General features: G+C 41.3%; 2 protein-coding genes across 7 annotated transcripts; both read right to left on the bottom strand.

The window, feature by feature from the left end:
- Positions 1–1,686: 1,686 nt before the first annotated feature.
- dcp2 (decapping mRNA 2) lies at positions 1,687–15,008 on the bottom strand. 4 transcript variants are annotated; one of them, XM_076079551.1, is made up of 11 exons: positions 14,704–15,003; positions 10,472–10,623; positions 10,083–10,210; positions 9,605–9,703; positions 9,349–9,501; positions 8,969–9,081; positions 8,616–8,720; positions 7,374–7,482; positions 4,623–4,703; positions 4,294–4,345; positions 1,687–3,586 (listed from the first exon to the last, which is right to left on the bottom strand). In XM_076079551.1, exons 1-11 carry the CDS (start codon positions 14,769–14,771, stop codon positions 3,456–3,458), a joined length of 1,191 nt encoding a protein of 396 aa, XP_075935666.1. In that variant the 5' UTR covers positions 14,772–15,003; the 3' UTR covers positions 1,687–3,455. The 4 variants fall into 4 exon arrangements, 2 of the variants coding, with proteins under 2 accessions (XP_075935666.1, XP_075935667.1); XR_012947833.1 differs by lacking the exon at positions 1,687–3,586 and adding an exon at positions 4,441–4,550 and having other exon boundaries at positions 4,321–4,345; positions 14,704–15,008; XR_012947834.1 differs by lacking the exons at positions 1,687–3,586; positions 4,294–4,345 and adding an exon at positions 5,552–5,877 and having other exon boundaries at positions 14,704–15,006.
- Positions 15,009–19,686: 4,678 nt separating this feature from the next.
- Positions 19,687–27,701, bottom strand: cenpa (histone H3-like centromeric protein A). 3 transcript variants are annotated; one of them, XM_076079649.1, is made up of 5 exons: positions 27,217–27,686; positions 24,401–24,562; positions 23,964–24,085; positions 23,023–23,097; positions 19,687–21,694 (listed from the first exon to the last, which is right to left on the bottom strand). In XM_076079649.1, the coding sequence occupies exons 2-5, from the start codon at positions 24,519–24,521 to the stop codon at positions 21,566–21,568; spliced, it is 447 nt and encodes a 148-aa protein (XP_075935764.1). In that variant the 5' UTR covers positions 24,522–24,562; positions 27,217–27,686; the 3' UTR covers positions 19,687–21,565. The 3 variants fall into 3 exon arrangements, with proteins under 3 accessions (XP_075935764.1, XP_075935765.1, XP_075935766.1); XM_076079650.1 differs by lacking the exon at positions 27,217–27,686 and adding an exon at positions 25,481–25,568; XM_076079651.1 differs by lacking the exon at positions 23,023–23,097 and having other exon boundaries at positions 27,217–27,701.
- Between the last annotated feature and the right edge of the window lie 265 nt (positions 27,702–27,966).

Below are 27,966 nucleotides of genomic sequence, written 5' to 3' on the forward strand. Positions count from 1 at the left end.
GTCTCTCCTGATTGAATTTGATTTGGCTGCAAAATATTTACTCAAATGTAGATTTTTAAGACCTCCGGTCTCTAATCTAATTCTCAGTAGAGTAATTAGTGAACTATGACAGTCATGTCTGAAAAGCCCCAAGTGTGCATGCAGCAAGCGCCTAGTTTTAAAAATTCAGAGGCGCACAACCAAGTGCCGTGACAACTTGTGGAGCCTTCGCGCTCGATGCACGAGCTGTGATGACGTCATTGTGAGTATAGAAAATGGCTCAGGAAACAACAGGGGGTAAATCTTGTGTCTGCTGCGTGGTAACATTGTCCATTTGTGTGTAGCTTATTAGTGTGCAGTGGCGACTTGTACACAATGCCATGCTTAATGAATAATACAAAATTATATTCTAATCATTAACAGTAGGAATAATTACATAATTGTATTAATATAAACTGTAATCAAGGCCCTCTCCATTACAAGCATTTGTAGCACTTTGTACACAGGACTGCTTCAAGGAATAAGACACACACTCAAAGGGTTGAAGGTTCTGTTAGATGTTGTGGCTGCCTCAGTTAGAATTGTTTGGAGGCTGGGCCTGTAAAGACAAACGCATGATTAGTTTGGCTATCTTTGCCCAAATGATGATTGAGGGTATAAACGGTTTGTTTGTGCAGTCAAATAACATGTAATGTGTATTGTGTTCAAGTCACTCTAGTGTACCTGAGCACCAATTTATAGTTCCGGAGGAACCATGTACTAATTAGAGGGGTGTTAGTGAAGTTGAATTCCCTGTTTGGGCTTTATATGACTCTATTGTGATATGTAACACAAACAGAGATCATGCAGATGATTGGCATTAGGGCGATAGGAATGTATTTGACCGTATTTGTTGTGGTTTAGGACGGTAATTGTGTTGTCAGGTGAGGGGCATAGTTACCTACTGTATATTGTAGTGGGGTTGAGGTCCTCGTCAGTGTCAGGTTATGCCAGATTCAATCTAGTGCTGTCCTGCCAGGACCACATGCTGCCCGTGGTCCACTGTATACAAAGATGACTGTCATGTTTTGTGATAATTGTTGGGCAAATAAACACCTGGTTGGTCTGCACCAAACCTCTGTGTCAGTCCTCCTACTTCTAAAGTCCAGCTGCTACGTGGCCATCCTAACAGAAACCTTGAAAATGCTATGTACTGTAACTGGTGTGGCAGTGAGCATGCTTTACTTTGCATTGTTAGGGACTGGCCATGTTGTTATATTGCTTGAGTGGATGCACCCGCTGTTGTGATTTTATGTACCTCACAGGAAAAGTCCTGTCAAGTGATATGCTCTCGCTGTGGGCTGAAAAAAGAGCTCATGGCCATCATGACAGTTAAAGGTGCAACATTACAACCCTCTGGCCCCACGATCTGATTCTAGTGTTTATTCTTCCTATAGAGCCTTTCTTGGAAAAATGTAGGCAACTAAACAAGACTTTTAAAACAGTTTGCTTCTGTTCACTCCAATAGCATGTTTCCCTGCTTCTATGTTTGTGTGTAATGTGAATGAAATACATTGTTCATCATAGAAAACATTTACAAACCTCGACTATAATCAATGTACTATCCTTCAATCTGAGCCTTTCTCCAGGAGAAAAGACACATTGAAATGTTTGATATAGTGGTGATATTGTATTTAAAATTCATGTTAACAAGCAAACAGCCACAAGTGGAAAAAACAACTTTATTAATATTCACATTTTAAGTCAAAACACCATTGAAGCCAAAGAACAACTTGAGATCACCATCTGTACACTTAATAACAAAGAAACCCCAGTGAGAATCACAAAAAGACATCTCACATGTATGCATGTTTATATAACCTTGAGAAAATATAAATTGTAAGACTGTGGGTTGAACTTTAAAGACTTCTAAAACTTTTATGAAAATAGTCTTATCATCTATAGTGGCTAGAAATCCCTTAATGTGGGCCTTTGAGAGAGTCATTCGTATTTGTCATTGGTTGAGAGAATAACTTATGTTCACAGTAGTCTAGCGCAATGGTCCTCCATCATGCCCCATAGCCTTAACAGTGTGCAAGTTTTCATACCAGCCAAACACTAAGTAGTGGATCATGAAAGATATGACTGAGAACCTCTATTTTACGAAATCTCGACAGGAATTTAAACCTGTGGAAGCTGCAGGATAGAACAGCCTTGAATTACAAGCCTGCTGGAAAATAACAACGGATGGAAGGCTGTTGCCAAAAACATTCCAACTAGCCTATTTAATCAAACTGAAAAGTAATTTTCCTGTTATGTGCATGTGATATATGACAGAATTAAAATGTTAAAATCTATTTTCCCATATGGTGTATAATGCACAAGGACTCCCAAAATGAAACTTGAAATGAAAACTACACTGACCATTGCTTGTGTGATCCTGAGCACAACCCTGCCACAATAAGAAACATTCATGGGAAATTGGGCATTTTCATAGTAGTCAATCTTATAATGGTTGACTTTGACAGTTTTTGTAAAAGAGACATGCAAGAATCCTGACATTATGGAAATGTTCATTTTCATTAGGGACAAGCTAACACCTGGACATCATTCAAATTCAAATTAAAGTTTCATTCAATTATCATTACGTCATATCAGTGATCAGTAATTTTTCTGGCCTTTATGATTGATTTCCAAACAAATCAATTTGATCTAATGATTTCCATAGAACTCAATACAGCAGAGCAACATGAATTTAATGACATTCAACTTGCAAAGATTGTTCTTCATTCCCCAAGTCAATATTCCATACTACATTCCTGGATAAAATCTTAAGAAATAATGGTAATAAAGCCAACAACACTGTAAATACATAAAGCCAATAACACTATAAATACCCACCTTTTTTAAGCATCCAAAGCATTTTTAGGACTCAATAGGAAAAATGGAGGAAATGACTAACCCTAATGTTATTGCATCTTAAAATCAGTACATAATAAACTAAATTTAACTTTGATTCACTGGCGGAATTCACTGAGATACCCCAACTGATTGTTTTTTTTATGTTTCTGTCACCTCATATGTGCTTAAAATCCATTATGTTCTCAAAACGTTTGATCTCTTGCCTTTAAAAGACTAATGGTTAACCTGAGCAGTCCTCTCCTTTTGGTCTTTGTGTTGTCTCCTGCAGATTGAATTTTGAATTTAGACTAACATTAGGATTCTGCCTCAGACAGAGGGAAAGCAGTGCTGTTAGGTTACCATACCTTTTATATAGTCTGAAAAGTTGGGCAGCAAAGGCAAACTACTTCTGTGAATCTTATTGGATGTGTTCAATGATAGATGAGCAACTCCCCACTGTAGATGTGTGCTCATGACAAGCAGGCCAAGAAGGAAAAGGACATGTTCAGTAACATCCCCTAGACTATAAGGTAAAAAGCCTCTGAGGCCATAGTTCCATGCATTTACAGGAGAGGCACAGCTCCTCATCAGCCATGTCAGTAGTCAAAACATCTCATGATGGCGTCTCTGTCAAATTTGAAATTGAGGAAAGCCTTGGAAGACTGCAGTTCCTCGGAGTCTCTGCTGTGGACAGTCTGGTGACCGTTGGAGCTGCATGGAGCCACATCTGTGAAGAGAACAGTTCATTTACATGTCTGGTTTGTGGGAGATGTTAATCTTTACTCTTAGGAAGGTCGAAAACTATGTTGAAAGAAAGATTTTTTTTTATTCTCCACTCAGTTTACTGTTGTCCTGGAATTCAACTAAATGTCCCCTTTCTGGACCACAACTGGTGCTCCTCATTCATTACAGAGTAATCTCCCCTCAAGGGCCACACCCCAAATTAGAAATTGAGTAATTGCAAATGTTAAAAATAATGTGTTACACTTGCTTCAAAAAGTCCTCTTACATTTGACTAAATCGTGCCCACAGTTAAGCAGTTTCCACACAAATATGTTTTCTACCAGATGGTCTCCGGTATTTCACTCTGTAAACGTTTTTTACATAATGGTCTCATTTCTGACAAGGGGACAGCATTGTGATTCTTTTAAGGCATCTAATAACTCAGGAGCCAGTAACATATCTTACACCTTTGCTACACAGTTCAAGTGTGAATTCAATGCTGTCACATTAGCAGATACAGTACAGTGCAGCAGTTGAAGTATTTTATTAAGCAAAGTTAGCTTAGCAAAGTGGGTGCAGTCTCAAGGTTACACATGGTAACTCGACAAACCATATGTGAAGGACAATAGTCATAGTTTACGAAATGATTTAGTCATTTACAAACATCTTGACTTGACAGTATTCAGGATATTAAAACTGAACAAACCATACCTCTCTCAAAACTGTCTTGCAGTCTTCTGGGTTGAAGTCTTTTATCTTCTTTCTGTAGAAATTGTACAAGAGTGCAAAGCTTGTAATTACACCATAACTTACAGAGCAGCCCCATGCATAAGTGGATCATTTTCAAATTCTACATACAGTGGCTTTAAAACTGGTCCACTGGCAAAACGTCTGTAGAAATTTCCGGTATGTCAATTTCCCTTTTTGACTGATGACTGGTGTTACGGTTTGAACTATTTTTTCTTTTTCTGAAAAGGTCAGAATCACATGTGGTCTCTATACTAAAAACAGCAATCTGAAAGTCAAGGTTCTGCACTTACCAATATGGTTTTCACCTGCTGGTTGTTGGCTCCATGAGGTGAGTCCTGACATTTCTTCCCATTGCTTTTCAAATGTGTGTTCTATAGAAAAAAGAACACAAGTTATGAGGTTACAGTGATGTAGCAACCAAGAGAGTCTCAGATTATATGTCCCATTTCAGGGGCTGTATCAGTAAAGCAGGCTGACCTGCACTCAACCCAAAATTAAATCACAAGGTGCCATCCCTCGTTACACAGACCAAACCTAATAGGGTGCATTCCAATAACCACACTACCATACTATTTAGTATGCAAGAAAAAATATTTAGTATGTCCACATAGTATATCAAATGCAGTATGCCAACAGAACCACATCATTTGCAAAAAGAAGAGATGCAACTCTAATGTCCCAAAACCGGACAGTCACCTACCCCCGGCTGCACCTTGAGATCCTCTCCATGAATATCGCAAACACAATCAGTGACAAGGGACAACCCTAACTGAGGTCTACACCCACTGAAAACATGTTTGACTTTATGTGGGGAATATGCACACAGCTCTCACTTGGGTTAAATAAAGACCGGATGACAATAACCCCGGTGCCACATACTCCCACAGTAGCCCCCACAGTACTCCTCTGGGGACACGTTCGTCTGCCTTCTCCAAGTCCACAAAACACATGTTGGCTGGATGGGCAAACTCTGATCAGCCCCAACAACCTTGCAAAGGTAAAGGGGTTTTGCTTTGGCGACCATCCTAACTGCAGCCCTTCTGGCCCCCCAGTACCTGTCTGCTGCCTCGGGAGACTTCTGGGCCAACCAAGCCCGAAAAGGCCTCCTTCTTAGGCTTGCCGGCCTCCTTCACCAGTTGGGAGTATCGAGTGCGTAGAGGTGAGCTCAACTATGTCTAGTTGGTGATGCTCCACCTCCCGCACCAGCTTCAGTTCCTACCTTGTTTCACGCCCCTCGAGCCTGTCTGTGATGCCAGAGGTCATCATAACTGGGCTGCTGCCTTTGCCTGTCGCCCAGCTAACATTGCAATCAACTCCAATGCCTAGCCTTGCAAGTAGTAGGCCCACAAGGAGGCGGCTGCATGTGGATCTTTCGTGCTGTGCCCGCCCAAGCCCCATGGCTCAAGACACGGCCACTAACTGCTCGCTGGCAAGCTCCCCTCCCAGGTCTGGCCCCGGTCTCACTTTTCCGGGTGAGTTGCTGCAGCTCTTTTTTTGAGCTGATTCACATAGGGTCTATGAATTGCTCTCAAGGCCTTTTCACATCTGCGACAAAACAAAAAGGAAATACGGACTATTCATTGACAATTTTTCACGTTGCCCTCAAACCTTTCACACCAAGGCCGACGTGAATATTCCATCAAAAATGTAAGGTTTGCATAAATTTAAATAAAATTCTTATTGTTGGTTTTAATTGACAACATAAACGACAAAAGGAAGGTTTGTATAAGAAGGTTTTACACAACATGACACAATTGTGGCAATACTTTTGATCTGGAAGTTAGTAAGGGGCTAAATGTTGAAAAATTGTAACTATCTGATCACTATTGCATTGAATTTAGTGTGTCGGTGCCCATGCCTCGGGTTAATGCTGAACTCATCTTAAAGAAAAGACATTTTAAACTGTGCTTGACCCCATACCTACCCTGTTTTTTAAAATACAGTTTCTAACACTTGGACGGAATTATTAAGTAATGTAACTCTCTTCGTTCAAGGCTGTTGCTTTAAAGTGCCATGGACTGCCATGGTTAGACCACTTCTCGTTAGTAGCCATTTAGATTCTTCAGATTTGAGTAACTACTACAATTCCTCGCTGCTGATTGGATGCAATGGCCACAAACAGAAGTACTTCTTCCTTTAGATTTCCGGCAGACTGGCTGCCTTGCGGCATGTTACTGCCTCTGACAGGTTGGGATGATAAGATGAAATAAAGATAAAATAAAGAGTAAAAAATACAAAGCCTTTATGTTAGTCAACATTAATGAGCTGCAGTGTCCTATGTTTAGCTGAGACGTGAGAGGATGTTCTTGTATGTTAAATGACATTTGAAATGATGTTTAGTTATTGTTTCGTGGGGAGAGAGTGGCGTTGAGCTAAATTAACGTTTGATAACGCCAGTCATGTAAATTGTTTTGCATATTCGGTGGCTGCACCCCGTCAGCCTACGCTGGGCTGCCCGGTGTAGATGACACTGGACTGCCTTCGGGTCCCCCACTGCTACTGGCCTCTGAACACCTTAAATATGGTGTTCCCTTTTACACAGTAAAAGGGACTTGCTGCAAAACCTGTATGGAATAAAAGATTAACGCAGGGAAAACACTGCAAAACAACTACTTTCAATTGTTGTACACTCTGAACTGCTATATAATACTTTTACATTTGCACTCTTTGTATTTGCACTCTTGCCACTTTGTATTGTAACTGCTGTAAAGCAATTTCCTTCGGGATAAAAATACTTATCATCCCAACCTGTGAGAGGCAGCAAGGCTCTACTGGAAAATCAAGAAGCAGCAGCACTTCCGTTTGTGGCAGACTGACATCCAATCAGCGAAGAAGAATCAGTCTAATATGTAGCCACCTTTTCCGGTTTGAGTCAAACCTTATTGTAGTTGTGTCTTCTGTGTTTCTTGACATGTGGTTGTGTTTCTTGAAATGACGTTGTGTTTTGACCCTCAGGTCCACTATAATTACTGTTAATAATAACTGTTGGTAACATGTAGCCTAAAGGTTAACTGTAGCAGAGTAATCCTATCTTTTCTAACCTGGTTGAGCTCATACTGGTTCAGCTGGTCCAGAGTCTTCTGCTGCTTGTGTTTTGCCCAGCCGTCTCCTAGAAGTGCATCTGCACCTGTGAGGCGGCGCGATTTTGACCTAAAAGATGGAAGAAAAAAACGAATTATACAAGGCGGATGGTCAACTGTTAGTGGTCCAGAAAGCAATATCTTAACTTCTGCTCAAGGGTTATTATCATACTAACACTGGTACATGCATGAACATATCAGTAACAGCTCTCCAGCTCTTGTTTGTTATTCTTATGAATAACAAATTAACAACAGTGGTTATTAGTGTGTGATTAGGTGTGATAAACAACAAAACTGCAATTTTATTCAGACCGAATGTGCAGATCCAAACATATTTTCATTGTGTGAATGTTGAAAAGACAGAGCCTACAGTGGCAGCTAGTAACCACTGCTAGCAACCTGCTCCGGAGCAGGTTATGTGCTCAGCATCAGTTACCATGACGATCTATCCCGGTAAGAAGTGAACCTCCGTCGTAGGACTGTAAACCCAGAGTTAATCCTGAAGTTACCTCGCTAAACTTAAATCCTGCTTCATAGTACAGGGCCCAGGTGTGAGAGCTGAGTTTGTGGAATGGAAAACCAAAACAAGCAGCTGACAGAAGCTAGAGAGCTCAGTGAAGCGGGGGGGAACTTAGAGGTGGGAGATAAAAGGGTTACTCCACTCACAACATGATTCAGCTCTATCCCCAAATTGCTCCTGTAGGCTGTTATACGGCGTGTGAATGGTAAATGGACTGTACTTGTACAGCGCTTTTCTAGTCTTCCGAACACTCAAAGCTATTTAACACTACATGTCATCATTCACCCATTCACACCCATTCGTACACTGATGGAGGGGCTACCATGCAAGGTGTCACCTGCCTATCAGGACTAACTAACATTCACACCCATTCATAGGGAGCAATTTTGGGGTTAAGTGTCTTGCCCAAGGACACATCGACATGGACTACTGGAGCCGGGGATCGAACCACCGGAAGAACGACCCTGCTCTACCACTGATCCACAGTGTGAGCTGAAACCAACGACAGTATGACAAAATCCATTTTGTGGCAGAACGTGACAGCGGTGACGGTGATGAACCCGGTATACCGGTTTCTCTGTGAGACTGGCCTTTATACGTTTCAAAAACGGGAACCTTTGACTGTAGCTTGAGAAGTGTATCTAGAGAAGTGTTGGTGAGTTCCACTGAGGAAGTATCTTTACCGAGTATTATCTGAAGGTTTGCCTGGAGTGGTGCCGCTGTTTGCAAAGTCCTCATCGCTGTCTGTGGACTCTCCTTTCAGCCTGCTGATCCACTCTCTCAGCGGCCTGTGGAGCAGGAAGTGAGCCAGTCAGTTACTATAATAAAACTATTTTACAGTATTTGTTTTATTATTTTAACATTTAGGCAGCCACACACACACATTGTTAGTTTAGATTAAACAAAGAAGATACCAGACATTATATAGGGAGCTTTGGAGGTATTGGTCTTTAGGTGAGCTATAGGCTCACCACGTCCTGACTCCAGATCTGTTCTTATTATGCAAATAATGAATTGAAACCTTCTACACACGCACCTTATGAACGGAATGGCCATGAAAAACCTGTTGGGGGCCAGTCCGAGTTTAGACTTCGGGGTCATGTCATTCCTGTGACATGGCAGCTTCTCGATAGGAAACCATTCAATGTTCTACAAGAAAAGAACAACAAGACTTTGAGACCTTTCTGTCAGCAAACAACAGTTTCAGTGTAACTGTTCATGAATACATTCTGGGCTGGAACAGTCCATAGTATAATAATAATAATAATAAGTTAAGTAAAGAGGTAAAAATGAAACACCAAAGTATGGTTTACATTTTGTACTACCATGTCATTTGCATTGTTAATTGTAAAAAGAAATGTCATTATGAAGCTGGAAATCTATGTGATGAGAAAACGTGTAAAAAGGAATTCCCACCCTGATCTCCTTCCTTGTTTTGGGATTGAACTTGGTATCCTTTGACACTCCTGGTATGATGTAGAGCCGCACCAGCTGGTCGGTGATTTTCTGCTCGATGTACCTGTCTTTACTGATGCGATTCTTGATGTCAAAGCCCGTCTCCTCCAACACCTGGAAAACAGGATTCTGAGCTGTGAACTACACGCATTACCTATTCATGGCTTCTAGTGCTTTCAGATGGTCAAAGTTGAACTGCAAACAACATGAGACTCACTTCACGAACTGCACAGTCATGAGGAGCTTCGTCCTCGTTCACTTTCCCCTTTGGAAAGCCCCAGCCAGACTTTGCAAGGTAGCCCTGAACAAGCAGTGCCTGAAGAGAAACGGTGCACCAGTTATTTAATTCAATTCAATTTATTTTGTAGAGCCCAAAATCACAAATCACAAATCCTCCTCAGAGGGCTTTACAATCTGTACACATGTGACATCCTCTGTCCCAGGACCCTCACATCGGGACAGGAAGAACTCCCCCCAAAAACCCTTTAACAGGGAGAAAAGAGGGAGAGACCTTAGAGAGAGCAGCAGAGGAGGATCCTCTATCAGGATGAAGTGAGATAGATGTCATGTCACAATGTTGATATCACAAATGGAAATGAACAAAAACATGAACATATAAACCAGAGATCTGCTTTAAATTACCTTATAAAGGCTGTCAGGTAATGCTGCGTTGTATGAGTGTGAAAAAAACTCACGTTTTCCAGCGCTTCATCCAGAATGATTGCTCCAAAAGTAGGAACACCCATCTTGTACTCCTTCCACTGTTCGAGGATTTTCTGAACATCCTCTCCATGAGGCAACAGAAACGGACAGTGATGGAAGAGTTTGCAGCTGTCAAGGAAAATAGCGTCTAGTGACGTCTAACATGAGCACCACATCTGGCTTCCTGTTCTAAACCTATAGAGGAGCTGCTGGTGAATCACTGATCATTTCTTTAGGGTGGTTGTTAATACAACAAAAAGTCTGAGGTAAAAAATGCATTTCAACGTTCAAAAAAGGGTATGCTTTGATATATGTGCAGTACAGTACAGTGGACATAAGTTTCAAAACTGATAAGGTAATTTAACATCACATGTAAGGATATCTGCTTTGGCAAAGTCTCTTATCCCACAGTGAGGAGCTCCTGGAGTGTTCTGCATGCAGAAGTCCAGGTAGAACCAGTGGGCCAGCTCGATCTGGAAGCACACCCGGATAGCGTTGTCCCTCTCCTCACTGGGGATGTGCAGGATGAACCGGCTGGAGACACACAGGAGAGATGGGATAGATCAAAGTGGGCCTCGCCATACAAATGAGCTGTGGGCTCTTGTTGAGCCCCCACGAGTGTTACTCCTAGGATGCGTACCGAAACGATCAAAGACCAGAGTACAGGTAAGCTCCCAGGTTATCAGGTCTTTTTTGTTTTGGTGGAATCTATAATCACACTGCAGCATTTCCTCTGCTGTGTGTCAGAGCTGAGCATCCTCAGTCTCTCATCCACCAGCACTACATTTACAGACACAGCACGCTAGCTCGGCTAATAGCACGTCGTTAGCAACAAGCTAAAACAACAGAGTCTGCAGTCTGACTGTTTAGTTTGTTCTCGTAAACTTCTGTGTTGGCTAACACAAAGCAGCCAGGAGGACAGAGGACAGGAAGACAGAGGACGGAAAGACAGGAGGACAGAAAGACAGGAAGGCAGAGGACAGGAAGACAGAGGACAGGAGGACAGGAAGGCAGGAGGACAGAAAGACAGGAGGACAGGAAGGCAGGAGGACAGAGGACAGGAAGACAGAGGACAGGAAGGCAGAGGACAGGAAGACAGAGGACAGGAAGGCAGAGGACAGGAAGGCAGGAGGACAGAAAGACAGGAGGACAGGAAGACAGAGGACAGGAAGACAGAGGACAGGAAGGCAGAGGACAGGAGGACAGGAAGGCAGGAGGACAGGAAGGCAGAGGACAGAAGACAGGAGGACAGAAGACAGAGAACAGGAGGACAGAAGACAGGAGGACAAGAAGAGAGGACATCAAGAGGAAAGGAGGACAGAGTAAAGGAGGACAAGAAGAGAGGAGGTCAAGAGGACAGGAGAACATAGGACAGGAGAAATGACTGATACTGATGGATGTTTATTCTTTATAAACTTCACTCAGGAATATATTACAATATATGTAATGATTAAGTTAGTGCAAAGTTAGTGGTTCCAAATGTGTTAACGTTGTCCTCCACCACTTATTTTGGACTTGCAGTTGTGAGAAATAGAAAACGTTAAGCCTGCTTCCTGCATGTTAAAGATCCTTTACACCTAATACGTGTGTGTGTGTGTGGCGGGACACATGTGTAAATGTGACCGACAAAAAAAAAGTGAAATATGGGACTTCTATTAATATGACAGTGGTCATCAGTCATGGCCGATGAGCTGAAAACCGCCCGGTTGGATCGGCAGCCGATCGATCAGTGCATTTCTAATTATGACATAAACTATCGAGCGGAAAAAATATGTTCAAAAATGTATGCTGTTGTTAACATAAACTTTATTCAAATTGTCATATACATACTGACACATACATGAAATTTGACCTCTGGATTTAACTTCTCCTAAACATTAGGACATATGACACAGAGACAGACAACCATTCACGCTCACATTCACTCATACGGCCATTTAGAGTCACCTGAAAACACTATATTACAGACCTGGCTTATTCACCAACCAGTTCTTTTCTTTTCCTTATTGAAGCCGTTTTGACCAAAACTCATCTCATAAGGCAAGAACCTGGCAGACGACCAAATCAGGGAGTAAAACATATCAAATAAATACCCACAATTGCGCATAACATGTAATGAAGTTGTCATGGTAACGTGATATGTTGCAGCAAAGTGCTGACATCATTCATATCTACACCATTTCAAGCCCTTCGAGTCTCTCACACTCAACCATTTGCAGGTGACGTAAGATAAGTCCCTGAGGGTTAGGGATTAAGGGGACACTGGGATTGGACCAGGCGGCAAACCTCCGGTTCTGCTGAGTGAAGCCGATATCTTAAAACCTGCATTCTCTCTACTGATCAGCAGGGGGCGACTCCTCTGGTTGTATAGAAGTCTATGAGAAAATGACTCTACTTCTCTCTTGATTTATTACCTCAGTAAACATTGTAAACATGAGTTTATGGTCTCAATCTCTAGTTTCAAGTCTTCTTCAATACAGCATGATGTTCATTTAGTATATTATGGTCCATTTAGAGTCAAACAGACCATAAAGCAGGGTATGCTTTAGGGCGGGGCTACACAATGATTGACAGGTCTCTACCAGAGACGTATACGGCGTCTTTACGTCACTCCTCCACAGTCCAGATATGGTGACTTCCTGTTCACTGGTTGCAAAAGAACAAGATGGCGACTGTGAAATCGCTGAACTCAAGACTTCAAAACGGCAGTCCACAAACCAATGGATGACGTCACCATGACTACGTCCACTTCTTGTATGGATTAGACCTTAAACTCAGTTTATAGTTGGCGCGCCAGAGAATGACGGCCGGTGTGTGGCGCACGTAAGCTCCACAAGTGGTCGTGTTGTTTGGTCGTGCACCTTTGAATTTTTGTAACTTCACGCACGCGATCACATAACTGTGACAAATAGTTCATTGATAAAAACACTCTCTACATGTCTAGGGATTATACAAAGGAGGACAATTCATTTTTAAAAGCTTTAGAAACAGGAAGATTTAAAAATCTACATTTTGCAGCCAAATCAAATAGTTTACAGGATATTCAACCTTTGTTTCTTTATAATGAATGTAAAACTTGACTTGTTTCTTTACAGGGCTTGGAAAAGGCACTAAAGTAGTTCAAGAATATGAGGTATGAGTTCACAGATAATTACAATCCCTCCTCTGCATTGTGTAGGTGGATTTATGGCTTTTTGCCTGTTACACCTACAGTCTATGTGCATATCTCTTGGTTACACTCGATGTCTTTTTGATTCCTCAGTTCATTTTGTTTGTACGCACTCTGGGGTTTTGGCGAAGAATGCAACAAACAGTGCAGAGAGTTTCAAGGCTTCTGTACAGAATCGGAGCTTGAATGCCGTCTGCAGAGGCTCAAGCTACGGCGCCAAGCTTTCATGTTGAGCAACTTTCATGTTGCTGTATCTGGTCCTCTATACATCCACTGCCCACACTCACCTTCACTGCATTGGAGCGTGTGGGACTGGAAGCACAGAAAAGAGCCATGCTATCTACCAGAGGACTGTTTCTGTTGCTGCTGTTTACATTCCTTATGGTGCAAATATAAAAAATGCACTACACAAATGTACTACTGTGCTTCTTTGGTTTGTCATGAGTTACAAATGAGATACAACTACATTTCGTTATGCATCTCTGTGTTTCATAATAACAATAAATGATCCTTGAATAGTGAGAACACAAAGGCCGACAAAACTTTAAGTATCTGTATTTATTTGGGTTTTATTTTAATTAAAATTGCGCCTTCTTGGCACAACGTATGCAGCTTGCCACCTGGCTTGACTTTATATTTACAGTGTGTTTCAGCGTAAATGTGCTGGTACTTCATGGCCCTGACATTACTGTGTTTGGACTTTCTGTGTGTTTGTTCCATGCATACCTATAAAGATTCGTTAAGGTCAAAAACAGCATTTTTCATGCACTTTACGAGATTTGCTTCCATAAACTGTGTTTCCCCAGACTATTGGAATGAAAACATCCAAAATACGGATGTGGGTGTTTATTTTAATACGTTGCCTGTTTGTGTCTGTAGAGTTCTCTGACAATAATCCAAAGTTAGAATTAGATAATGATTAATTTCTTTATTCAAACACAACATGTTAGGAGTGGGTCCGCCCCGTGATAGTCTGGAGACCTGTCCAGGTGAACCGGGCCTCCTCCCAGTGTCAGCTGGGGTAAGCGGTGAAAGATGATGGATGGGTTATAAGTTACAAAACTTATAATAGAAACAATAAAAAAATAATTGTCTTAATGTCAATAATCAACTGAAGTTTCGTGTTCTATCGTAATAACCCGGGGTGTCTCTTCTAAAGCATCGGTAGCTGCGTGCCTCGTCTGTCGGTAACACCGACCGTATGTACAATACGGTCGGTAAGCATTTTATGCGACATAACGGTGAAAGCATCAGGCAACAAACGCGGTTGAACATCGGCCGAGCTAACAGCAAATACAACACGTCATGCACCGCAGAGAGCGCGAGTTTTTGGTCTCGCTCGAAGAACGTTTGCTTTCCACAAAATACAGGTATGTCCCACTTTTATGATTGCACTAAAATGCGTAATGACGGCGGCAAAGGTCGCTATTTAAGCGTGCAGTTACCTGCACAGGTCGTCCAGTAAGCCGGAGGGGATCTCCACTCTTTTTGTTTCCATGTTGGTTGAAAACATCCCGACTCAGACTCTCAGAGCATTATTATTAGTATTATTATTATTGCCATAAGAGCAGCCAGCTACATCCGCATGTCCTCCTCTGTAGATCCCAGAGACCGTGCTGGATCCCCCGCTTAACTTCAGCTACTTAAAAGTGATGAGGATCGAATATAAACTCCTCTCGCTCCTCTTCCGGGGACCCGGACGGACTCTGTTGTTTATGCAGCGTTCAAGTCACATGGCATGGTGGTAGCGATGGAACCGGATGGAACAACCTCCGACATTAGCCTTGCGAGCGATCACGTGATTACAGAGTTGTTCGTGTGAGGAGAAAGATGTTGGTTGTGTGGGGAACACAATACTGCGCATTGGCATTATAACAGTACATCAAAGACTTTAGTATTTCCGTTTTCAGGCACTTCCATATCATTGAGTGCCAAACCGCACGTGGTGGAGTTTTCGGAAACATCTGAGTTTCATCATTTGTCATCATTACGACTTTGATGTTGACTTGAACACTATTTACAAGTCTGAAACTCGAAAACTCCGATGTCTTGTGAACGCAGCATTAGTTAAGACCGGAAGTTACGGTGAGTTAAATGACGGTGGAGGTTAACTAGAACGCTATTGGTTCATCCTTCTGTCTGTCAAATGACAGGGCGAGGAATCTAACAAGTTTGCTTGAGGCGCCTGTGTCACAGTGGAAGAAGTTCACACAAAATACTTAACGTGTTATACTATTTTTGAGATGTGAATGGTTATATTTATAGATATTAATTGGTATATCCAAATGGTTATGTTTCGTTGATATTTCTATCAGTTTCTATTCTTTGCCTTTCTAATGTTTTGGTGCTGGAGGGGGACAGTCAGTGTTCAGTATTTAACAACTAAATAACACTCACTAATGTTACAAGCTAGGGGTTAATTGGGAAGCGGTATGGGAGGGGACCTCATTATGACGCTACGGTTATTATTTGTTTCTAGGGGTGTAACAATACACATATTCGTATTGAAGCGTTCGGTATGCATTACGAATCAAACAATACGTTTGAATAATACTATTGCATTTGGAAAATGCAGAAGTTTAAATTGTGGGAAATATAATGTTCTCTCAGTGGAGCCACTGCGCTCAACATGGCAACCCACCCAACGTAACGGATAACGTGCTGTCTGACACGCCCACCACGGAAGAACAACGTACTCTGGTGAGGCTTGTCTGTTCTGAGAGGCGCGCTAGGCTAAACTAGATTAGCAGGAAAACCAACAGCAGCACACATGCTGAAAACTCTCCCCGCAGCGTTGAGCTGTTCCCTACTGATTCAAACAGGGCTAAAGCAATCACCACACAATCCCCATATCTCCAGACCATCATTCTTGCTTTGTAAAAGAAAACAACAGCCCAAACAGAAAATCAAATGTCCGAAATGTAAAAACACAAACACAGTTCACTTACCAAAGCTGCTGTTCACTTAAAGACAAAGTCCATCCTCCTTTCTTTGTGAACAAAGAGTTCAATGACGCAGTTGTACAGAGCATTTGTGCGAGTCAGCTCCAGCCAGAGGTCCTCCTGCGAATGTGTTCGTTGAGTTGTAGATCCACTCGGGTCAAGTTTTCATAAGCACCGTAGCTTGTAAGTGTCCTGCCGTGCTATGGTGCCGTGTTGCTGCCTTGGTTAGCCACCTCAGGTTAGCATAGCATAGCTCCAAACAGCTCCAAACACCAAGACGCTCAGTTGCAAATAAAACGCATTCTTAGCCATAAAATGTGCAACGCTTCTCCAATGCTGTCAGCCAGAAATACCGTTCGTACAAATCCTTTTCCTGGCTGAGTCAGGGCTGCTAGCTGTGGGGTTAAGTAGAATACATATAGTGTATTTATGAAAAATTATTAAGTTATAAAATAGCTATAACTTTGTAATTCTGTTTAGGCCAGCAGAGAAGGCTTTGCTGGCCCTGACGGCCCACCACTGGGATGCAGGAACACATCTCAAACCTAATGACATTTACAGGGTCATGGTATCAGCTGATTGTACAAAAGGGGTTACAATATTATGTAGACATAGCTTAAATGTATGAATTGAAAAGATTGGGTCCGGCAATAAGGGAACGTCTGGCATTTTGTTTCACGTCCATTCAGAGCAAAAAAGTTCTATATTCAAGGCAGAAATGTCCTTCAATTACCTCACAATTGTTGAAGTTAAGTGACCACCGACTATATGAGACTTTATGAACAATAACATCAAAAAATCTTCTTCAACTCAACTTCAAGTTCTTAAGAATGGTAAATGGACTGTACTTGTACAGCGTTTTTCTAGTCTTCTGACCACTCAAAGCTCTTCAACACAACATGTCATCATTCACCCATTCACCACCATTCATACACTGATGACAGGGGCGGCCATGCAGGGTGCCATCAGGATTAAGTAATCCATTCACACACCAGAGGCACAGCCTACGGGAGTAATTTTGGGTTACTAATTACTAAGACTAAACCCCCTTCTCGAAAATAAATACAATTTCTCTCGATTAAAGTATATACTTATATCCCTACTTTTAATTATGGGAATATCAAAAACACTAGATTGGCTATTACACGAACTCACTCAATATATGGGAATGTCCAGGTTTTTTTGTTTTTCGGGGGAAGGTTATTGTCACCCTTGCAGAACTAACAGAGGTACAATTACCAATGGAGCCTGCTCTACATCTTTTAAATAATGATTCCCACCATTTCATTTCCTGGAGAGCATTCCACAGTGTCAGAGCCACCACTTCAAAGGCCCGGTCCCCTTCAGTTTTCATTAGAGCCCAAGGAACAACCAGTAAGCCCTGGTCAGAAGACCCAAGTGACCTATGGTGATAGAGATGGAGCAGGCAGAGATATACTCAGGTGCCTGACCATGCAGGGCTCTATATGTGAAAACTAAAACCGTAAAGTGAATCCTGAACTTGATTGGAAGCCAATGTAAAGAAAAGAATATGGGAGTGATGTGAGACTAGATAGTCAACAGCCTTGCAGCTGTGTTCTGGACCGTTTGCCTTCTCTCCTTTACCAGGTGGAAACGGAATTGCAGTGTTCCAGGCAGGAAGATATAAAAGTGGCAATGATCATCTGTAACGCAGGACCAGACACGTTTAACAATGTTACTTAGATGGAAGAAACCTGTAGGGGTCAATGATTTGAAATGTTGATTAAAGTACATAGACTGATCAAATATAACACCTACATTTCTGAGGTTTGCCTGTAGAACAGAGCAGAGGGACCCAATACACTGAGCAACCTTGGAAGCTATGTTGTCTGAAGCTATGATAAGGACCTCAGTCTTATTTGTATTTAACTGCAAAAAGTTGTTAATTGTAAGCCTAATGGCAGTCAGACAGTTATGCAAAAAAGTCAGTTTGTCAGTCTCATCAGGCTTAAAAGAGACATCCAGCTGGATATCATCAGCGTAACAGTGATATGAGATACTTTTACATTTGCTAATAATAAGACGTAAGGGGAAGCAAATACAAAGCAAATAATATAGGACCCAAGACAGAACCCTAGGACCACCAGAGGAAAGAGCATCAGTTTCAGACATGTAGGGACTAAGTGAAACAGAAAAAGATAGGAGAACCAGTCCAAGGGGCTCCTAGGAACACCCACCCACTGCCTCTCTGAGTCGGGATTTTGTGATCCACAGTATGTAAGATCCTGCAGCACTAACACCAAGCATTCTCCCACATTAGAAAACATCATGTCATTGGAGACTCTGAGAAGAGCTGCTTTAGTGGAACACTTCTGACAGGAACCAGATTGAAATGTATCTAAAATGTTGTTCAAAGTTAAAACAGCAGTAAGCTCTTTGGCAACAACGTTCTCTATAATTTTGGAGATGAAAGGCAACATAGACAGTTCAAACCCCTCTCATCTGCACTCGGGGGTTTGAACTGCTGGTTTGAATGTTTATGATCAAGTGGATTTAGTGGACACTTATGCTACTGCAATTTATCAGAGGTGGTGAAGTTAATATTTGTGTGGACATTAAGACAAACAATAGGGACATTTATGGCTTATCAGAAGGGTTTTCTGGACAGGTAGACTGTTTTCTTTAAATATGACTATTCTCATTAAATTGCAACTTTATTCTCAAAATATTACATCTTAGAGAACACAAATATACGGGATGTTTTGAATGTAGATAAAGCTCTGAACATGAACAGAAATCCAGCTTAAACAAATATGGGCTATTCAATTTTAGTATTAATACATTATTATTTATTCATTGATCATTGAGGTAAACAGGTGCTCCATGCACATTTAAAGAGGTTAAAGGCACAACCTAGCTAATGTTATCATGTTGACTTGTCAGATAACATTAAATGAGAAGTTTTCCTAAATATTTGAAATAAATACTGAATGCCTGCGAGCCTGGCTGCATTATATTCTATTTTTATTTTGAATTGTCACCTGCTGCCTGGGTTGACTGTTTTCCTTTACATATATAAAGACTTTTCCAAAATAAATCAATGCATAAAAAAATCTCCAGCATACAGGCGTGTGTTTGACGCTCACACACTCTGGGGGAGGACCACATTCCGCTTTATGTATGTCCCACCAATTTTCAAACCAAACCTCTGCCCTTGGCAGCAGGGAGGGTATTCCACACGTCCCAGCAATGCTTTCCAGCTCTTCCTGGGGAACCCCAAGGCATACCAGGGTAGATGAGATTTATAATCCCTCCAGTGTGTTCTGGGTCTTCCTTGTGGACTCTTACCAGTTGGACATCCCCGGAAAACCTTTACACTGCCATCAGTATATGAATGTGTGAGACATGTATGTTACGTTCTATTTAGTGTGCCTAGGGGTATACAGGGAGTAACATAACGGGTGATAGAAAACCTTGGCAAAAGGTGAAACAAAATGAAGAGATAAGGCAGCTGGAACACTTAAGTAACAATCAGTGACATTTATTGACAGAGTATGGAGGAACAGAAACAAACCAACTAAAATGGAAGCGTGGACGTCAGGGTCTCGAAGGCCAAAATAATAAGCAAAACCCCCACGCTAACTAGAAAAGAAGAGTTCAGCTGGCCTACAGAAACAAACAGAAAAACAATATTAAGCTCCCTAACCAGCCACGAAACAGGAGATAACAGGAATAACTAAATAAATGACAGAGAACCCCTACACAACTTCCCCAAAGTTACCCAGGCTGGTTACTAATAACCTCCCCACCAACTAGCCAGCCAAGACAGAGGGTAACCTCATAGTTCTGTAGTCAGCAACAATCAAAAGCCCAGGTTCGGCAGTACCAATGCTCTCAGCAGCAGCATCAGTGAACCAACAGCTCCACAGGCCAAGAGAGAACACAACAGGGAAGCACTGGATCTGGGGGTTGATATCCAGCTCCACTGATGGACTGAGGACTCTCAGGTGTGGGTGCTTCAGCGATCAAAAGGGGCGTGGCAGACCTGAAACACAGACACAGCTCTCTTCCAAAAGGAGGCAGAGTTAAGTCGGTGGCCGTAACATAGTGTAAAGAGCTTTGAGTGGGAGTGATTCGGAAAGGCTTGATACTAATACAAGTCCATCTACCATTACCATTCTTTCAGTCACTACCCAAAGCTCATGACCATAGGTGAGGGTCAGAACGTAGAAAGACCGTCTGGCTTAGCTCCCTGGCAAGTCAACGTAACATTTAATGAGAAAAGTTTACCTAAACCTTTGAAAGCAATTCTGAATGCCTGTGAACCTGGCTGCATATTCTTTTTTTGAATCCTGTCCATGAAAATCGCAAACAGGATTGGTGACAAGGGACATGTGGCGGAGGCCAACACCAAGTGCAACGTGTTTGACTTAATGCAGAGGGTACGGCACAGCTCTCACTTTGGTTCTACACGGACCGGATGGCTCCCAGCAACGACCCCAACACAGAGGCGCTCAGCCGAGGGCTCATGAGTATGTCATATGTCTTCCACATGAAATATGGTTTTACACCTAACGTGTGCAAACATTTCATATCCAACTTGTTGTGAGTTCATAGATGTCAAACAATTGATTGTGCTCCTTGAAGTTTCTGAGATAGAGCCAGCTTCTTATCGGACTATATTTAGTCCTTGGGCACATGGGGCTACTCCATAGAAATAAAAGTTGCACAGAATCATTAGAAGTCATACCACAGGTGAAAACATTCGCTTGAAGAGCCATTCTTCATTAGTTTTGATGCGTTTCAATGAACTTTCAGGAAATATGTCTGTTTGCTTCTGTTAAACCTCAGAACATAACTGCTGCTGACTCTCAAAAACAAATAGGAACCCCTCTTTCACACAAACACACCGATAAGAAAAACTCTTTTATAAATGTCTTCAGATTTGTGCTGCGGCAGGAAACACTTCTACTAAAGGACATTCTAATTTTCAGTGGAAGGCACAAATGTGTAAAACATGATGGTGACATCATACAAAGAGGTACAATGACATGAATGTGTAGAAAACTAAAAACATCAGGTAGGTAACAGAACACAAGCGTGCAGTTTATTGACAAAATCAATTTACTTGAATGGAGAACAATATGTACACAAAGATCACACTAAGACAGCAGATCTATTATAAAAAGTAAAGTTATTCAAAAATGTATTCAAATACTGCTGGACAAGAATCATTTTCATATTAACAGTCAAACTCTTAAAAGGTGACTTCATGCGAACATAAAACCTGTGATGATCTGCCAACGTTTCTTTTTCCCAAGAAATCACAACAACACTTCTATTGAACAGATGCAACACAGCATCATAGAATCAGAACAAAGTGAAGTGGAAAGACTCGTTGTTTTCACATGTTGTCCACTCCACGGATCCTCCTGGCCAGCTGAATGTCCCGGGGGAACACGGTGACCCGCTTGGCGTGGATGGCACACAGATTGGCATCTGAGAACAACAGGACGAGAAACGCCTCTGCAGCCTGGGAGGACGAGGAGAAAGAAAACCGGATATTTGTGATGTTACATCGAAGAAATGGGCTTTGGCTCGTTCGTTGGGTGACTCAGTGTGTTTAGAACGTGGCTGTTAGCTTCTACTCTAAACATAAATAGGGTTCATTGTCTAGGACTTAAAAGTAGGAGTTACTGTATTCATCACACTGGTCACATGGGTCTATTTTTATGAATATTCATCACGATGCAGACGAGAACGATTCTGCATCGATGTAGTGACAGAACACAATGTGGTTCCATTTCAGCTCAGTGTGAGTCTTTCTTGAAAATGCTATAATTAACTAGAATACACAGAGGGCGGAGCTTACAATTCAATTCAATTTATTTTGTATAAGTCACAAATTTGCCTCAGAGGGCTTTACAATCTGTCCACATGCACCTTGTGTGCGGAGCAGAGTTGGCCCTCAGCAGTCCGCTAGCTTGCTGCTCTCACTAACAATATCAGCTGCTCTGTTTCAACAATGTTGGCTTGAAAAACGTGCATGAATGCTGAAATTCAACGGTGATGGTTGTTGTCGGGAGCTGCAGTGATGCAGTAAGAGTAGAAGACCTATGAGTAAGGAAAAGTACCGAACCACCTGCAGTGTGAAATGTCATAGGCTGTCAGTACCCTGTCTTAGAGGTGCTATGTGAAACCTTCAGCACTATTGTAATGCACTGCAGAAGGATTTCTGTTTTGCTTTGTACCGTTTATGTATAATGTTAATAGTGAGGGGGCTCACACAGATGCTGATGCTGAAAAGATATATATCATAGACTGTAGTAGTGTGGAGCTCAGGTCTCATTTATCCAGCTGTATTTAAAGCACTACTGCTTGTCCTTGCACGTTGCGAGTCAGTGCTTTACATAGGAAGGATTTTAGTGATGAATGCATGTTAGTGAAGTAGTGAGCATAATACTGGATAACTGAGACTGGATTATACTGCACCAGTTTTGTGAGAGTTTGTAAATGCATGTTTTCATATGGTTTTGCTGTTATTAAACGCTGCCCCCATTTACAATTCATCAAGGATTTACTCCGTTTTCAGGTTCACTGTGGAGGCATGACAGGAATTCAAGGTAACATGGTAAAATGGTATTTTTAAGAGTGAAGTATTCCTCTAAAATGATTATGAATGTCTAACGATCTCATTTAAACCAGAGACAAATGACACAATATGTTATACACAGGCAACCATGTTCTACTTTTATCCATGAGAGAAATCCTCCATCTGAATTGTGTCCGAGGTGTTTCGAGTATGCTGACCAGAAGTAAACACTACAGCATGTTAGCTTGGTGGTGGAGGCATCTGCTTACCTCCTGCAGGGCCATAAGAGCGTAGACCTGCCACCGGAGAGCTTCACTAGAGAAACTCTGGCACACCTCACGAACCTGAGACACGAATCAAGAGTTAATCAACCATGGCTGCAGTCACACAGGTCAGAGGAAAAGTAGTAGCAGCAGAAAATGATGCTTTTTCAGGCTTTGCATGCATTCCAAAACCATATGAATGCGTAAAAAAGACGCATATAAACCCTGTGCTATTCCTGCTCTGGGAGCTTTGAATGAAATCTGTATTACTTTGTGGTTTAGTTTGTCCTTTTTTCGTGATCAAAGCACTTATTGGGCTCTTTTCTGTATTTGGGCTACTCGCAGGAGAGCGAGTGTTGCCTCTTCACCACACGGGAGAGTTTAAAAAAACACAGATATTGTTGTCTGCCTTTAAGTGGTTGACGCAACATATTTTCCGACATGCGCTCTCTGTCCGCTGGTGGGAGTGTGCTCACCTGTCTGTGTGTGCACGTGTCTGTGTGTGTGTCTGTGCGCATCGGGGTGGAACTCCGTCGTGCGCGATACAGACAGCAGAGGAGAATTATAAACGCGCGACCATGTAGACAGAAATGACATGCCGTCATGTAAATAAGGTAAATAACAGGGCACGCCCTAATATAATGGTAGGGGAAACACTGAATTTGTTTTGAAAAATGTGTTGATTTTCAAGATATGTATTGGAAATCAACAGCAAACTACACAATTAAAAGCAAGACAAAACTTGAAAAGAAAAAATTAAACGTTAACACAAACCGCTCAAATACATCTCTGTATAGTAGACTGGGGAATGTGTTATGATTTCATAAAATTACATAAATTCTTGGATTTTACTGAAGGCCGCTGTCCATGATAGTGGTTTAGTGTTTCTGATCTTAAAGTGCACTAAGCCTGGTCCAGCTATCAGACTCTCCTCAAGGTTTACTCACTAGACGAGAGAAGGGTCCCTTCCTGAGCAGAAGATCCGTGCTCTTCTGGTACTTGCGGATCTCCATTAAGGCCCTGGTCCCTGGTCGAAACCGTCTCTTCCTGGGAGACACACGGGGCTGGTCTGGAAAACAGACACAGAGTGTTATTGTGATGGTAGGTCACAATAGGCAGACAGGTAGGCTTTCCTCTAAAGCAGTGGCTGGCAGAGTATTAATGAATCGACATGACCGTTGCAGGTGAAACCTGTTATGTTTTTTTATATTTTCTGTAAAAGACTTTTAGCTTCTGGAATATGGACCATGGTATGGACAAGTTTGTAAATACTAGTTTAGCTCAATGACCTGCCCTGTTTTGAACTTTTACTGGTTGTTAGCAGGAAGGATGAAACATACTGATTTGTTCTAAGGTCCCCTCCCGCTACTTCAATCCCTCTCACTTGTAACTCCACTGCGTCTTGGGGACCGGGCTGTCGAAGCGGAGGTTCCTGGGGCCTCCAGCGGGGGCCGATGTTGAGGGGTTTTCCCCTTCCGGCGGCTGGCAGATGAATCGTGACGCATCGCCTCCAACAAAGATGAAAAATACTGCAGCCAAGGTCCAACTGTGAAAGAATGAGAACATCACATGCTTAATCAATCACAAAACAAACCTTCGTGTCCTCTCTTCATAGGAGATGGATATGTTGTACTCCATTAATTCTTCTCATTTACTGGTTATACTTTAAAAACAACATACTAGATTTTCTCATCACGTTGGAGTTGTACTTGAGTTATTCCTCTCTCCATGTAAATGTCATATCAGCCATAGCACAAGGAGCAAGACCAAGGAAGCGCACAATATATACATTACATATGTTGTATTACTATCAATGTTTATCTGTATGGTCCGTGTTGAATAAATAAGTCACACCTCGCAGTTCTGAGAAATTAATGAGTTGGAGACGTATGTAGTGAGAAATAACCCTAACCCTCACCTACAACATCACCGACAGGCTATCATAGAAGTAAATCCACCACAAAGGATTTGAGGAAGCACTGTGCCGATAACAAATTCAAGCACTACTCGGTACAAATCAGCTGTTTTGTAAGAGCAGAATCTGATTTGTGTACAGAATCTCAGGTTTCTCATGCTTGTAATGATTAACACGTATTTTTAACAGACTGAATCTCCTGAGCATAAACGGCTTATACTGTATGCTTTAGTACGCACTGCAGCTGCCCTTACAAAGTATGTGCTGTATGCATGGGACATACTACTTCCTCATACCATTGCGCCTTGAACTTTGACCCTCTTGCGCATATATCCATCATCAGTCAATGAGCTGTGTTCCAAACGCATATTTAATAAACAAATAAGTATGATTTTACCAGCACACTCAAGGCACCCAAAGGCAATGCATTATGGGACAGTTGAGTATGTGCAGTAAAGTTCATGTAGTATACAGCCAGTCCTTTCTCGCTAAATCCACATACTATGCAGTGTGAACGCACGGCGTAGTAGACTACAGTCAGCATGTCACCTGTTTGATTTGACTTAGAAGTGAAGGGTCATCCTGTTGGACCCTTACGTCTGCTTTCAAAATAAAAGCTCGACAGTGGTGGGTTTTTCAACCAGCAGATGAAGACAAAGGGCAGAGTTTAGTGTCTGTATGATTATCTTAAAAATTGAAACGCATTGACATTAAATTACAAAGATCACATTAAAATTGTTGGCAAATGATAGCTATTTGTTAAGACATTATGGCAGAGTCAAATTCATTTGAAAGTAGCTACTAGGAGTATATCATAGTGGCTTCATGTTATTTCTCGTGTGATTTTCTGAACCAGATGTTGAGTGTTCTTATTTCTTGAATGAGACAGTTAGATTTATTGTGATGTGCTCTGACTCCATGTGGGATTCAAAAAATGATGATTGGATGCTAGCTGTGAGCGTTGAGTGTCACACATTACATTAACAACTTACTAAATTTACACCAACCCAATCACACATAGATACAACGCTGTGGAAATACTCCACTACAAGTAAAGGTCCTGCACCTAAACCTCACTGAAGTAAAAGAAGAGTATCAGTGTTATCAGCTAAATTAACTCACTCTGCAGAACAATAGTTTTACTATTATTTATGATCTTTAAATATTACTGCTGCATTAATGTTTATGTTGCATCTCATTGCTGGAGAATAGATTACCCAACATATATAATATATTAAGTATTTGAAATTAGCCCAACCTTAAACACCCACAGTGGTAAAATGCATCAATTCTATAAGCAGTGAGCGAAGGTTACAGATTACAAGCTACCCTGTTACAAATGTAATAAGTAATGTAACTATTTCACTTACTTCAACAAAGTAATGTAACTTATTACATTTGATTACTTTTCAAACAAATGTTTTAAACTTGGCAAAAAAGCCGAAGTCCTAAAACCATCAACTTAAACCAGCAGTGTAAACCTTTTATCACACGTTCTTCAGTAGAACTTCATTAAGACTGACTGAATGTTATTCTACATATAAGAATAGATTTGTAATCACCAACCTTTTGATTAGTAACTGTAATGTAATCACTCGTTTTCTCAGTAACTGATTGCAATTACATGTATTATGTACTTTAATTGATTCTATGGTTAATCTAATCGTAATTATATGTTTTTTTTTTCAATTACCAACTCTGTCTAGTTTTCAATAGCCAGGAATGGTCTAAAAAACGAACTTGTTACTAAAGCGGTCACGTACATAAACAAAGTAGAAAATGTCTCTCTGAATGTAGTGAAGTAAAAACAAAAGTAGCATACGGGCCGATGACCCCGCCCACTCCACCGAGTTGACGTCCGTCTGATGTCAGACAACTTCCATAGACTAACGTTACATAACGTTAATGTTAATTAACACTGAAAACAACAGTACGATGTCTTCACGTGAAGCCTCATGTGTAATACAAAACATTTGAAGATGTAAGCTGTAGAGCATTGGTTAAACAATGTTTCCCTTTAATGTTTGGGAAGTCTATGAGACCGAGTCACGGGAACGTTAAGGTCATAAACAGAGCTAATTCGAGTCAAGCACGACGTTACTGTATATTTCACAAGATAACAGCAGTATGCTTAGCTTACGCTCCCACGTTAAATTAGCTAGCGTTAGCTCCTAAATCGCTTTAACGACAGGCTAACTTTTAAATGCTAGTTTACGACTACAACGTGTTATTAACGCACTCTTTTTTAAAACGTTCCTAACCCAATAAAGTTATTAAAAACGTACCGTGGACTTGAAGAATATTGCCGAACTAAATGTTTTATAAAATACTGGAAACCGAACTGAATTAATTGTGCCGAGCAGTCACAACAACATCCAACGTAAATTCAAACGAAGCTTCAACGGCTTAACCAATCAGCTTCTTAGTCTTCTTCTTCTTCTTCTGGCGCTTCTTCTTCTTCTTCTTCTTCTTCTTCTTCTCTGATTTAATGGCGAATCGCAAACCAACGTATAGGTGCATACCGCCCCTCACTGTACCGAGGTGTTTAACATCAGGGCTATATACTGTATGCTTCAGGTTATATAAAAGTAAAAACAAATACATATGTTTTAATATTTTCCTTAGAATAAGGAGAATGAAGACGTTCCTCTCTGAGTTATACTTACTACATCTCATAATGATACAAACATTATATTACATTTATCTGTATGCACTCCAGTATTTCTAAATCTTAATCGTTAAAAACAGCACTTCCTCTCTTCTGCACTTTCGTTTTGAAAGTTTAGCTGCCATAATAATTATTTACGTCATCATTTTTACATATTATTTATTCTAGACTTATTGTCATGACTATTGATTTGTTTGTAGTCACACTAGATAGGAAGTATGGTTACGTCCTACTTTGTGAAGGAATATTTACATCCATAGTTTGTGTGTGATGCGAATGCATGCCTATTTTGTATACTGTAATGTATTTTGAACAGTTTGAACGGTGGATTTGATGACGATGATGTTGACTGAGGTGCAGTTACCCT

Source organism: Anarhichas minor, unplaced genomic scaffold (assembly GCF_050575085.1).
Source record: "Anarhichas minor isolate MPS153535 unplaced genomic scaffold, ASM5057508v1 ptg000073l, whole genome shotgun sequence".
In the NCBI taxonomy this organism is placed as follows: domain Eukaryota; kingdom Metazoa; phylum Chordata; class Actinopteri; order Perciformes; family Anarhichadidae; genus Anarhichas; species Anarhichas minor.

What these genes read in the sequence shown, in the direction of transcription:
- dcp2 (XM_076079551.1), bottom strand. Translation starts at nt 14,771, where the DNA reads ATGTTTTCAACCAACATGGAAACAAAAAGAGTGGAGATCCCCTCCGGC. An exon ending in AGCAGGTGAAAACCATATTG is followed by an intron (nt 4,346 to 4,622) that starts GTAAGTGCAGAA and finishes CAATTTCTACAG; the next exon opens with AAAGAAGATAAAAGACTTCA. An exon ending in GCAAGACAGTTTTGAGAGAG is followed by an intron (nt 3,587 to 4,293) that starts GTATGGTTTGTT and finishes TTCTCTTCACAG; the next exon opens with ATGTGGCTCCATGCAGCTCC.
- cenpa (XM_076079649.1), bottom strand. Translation starts at nt 24,521, where the DNA reads ATGCGTCACGATTCATCTGCCAGCCGCCGGAAGGGGAAAACCCCTCAA. An exon ending in AAGACGCAGTGGAGTTACAA is followed by an intron (nt 24,086 to 24,400) that starts GTGAGAGGGATT and finishes TCTGTTTTCCAG; the next exon opens with ACCAGCCCCGTGTGTCTCCC. An exon ending in CTCTTATGGCCCTGCAGGAG is followed by an intron (nt 21,695 to 23,022) that starts GTAAGCAGATGC and finishes TCGTCCTCCCAG; the next exon opens with GCTGCAGAGGCGTTTCTCGT.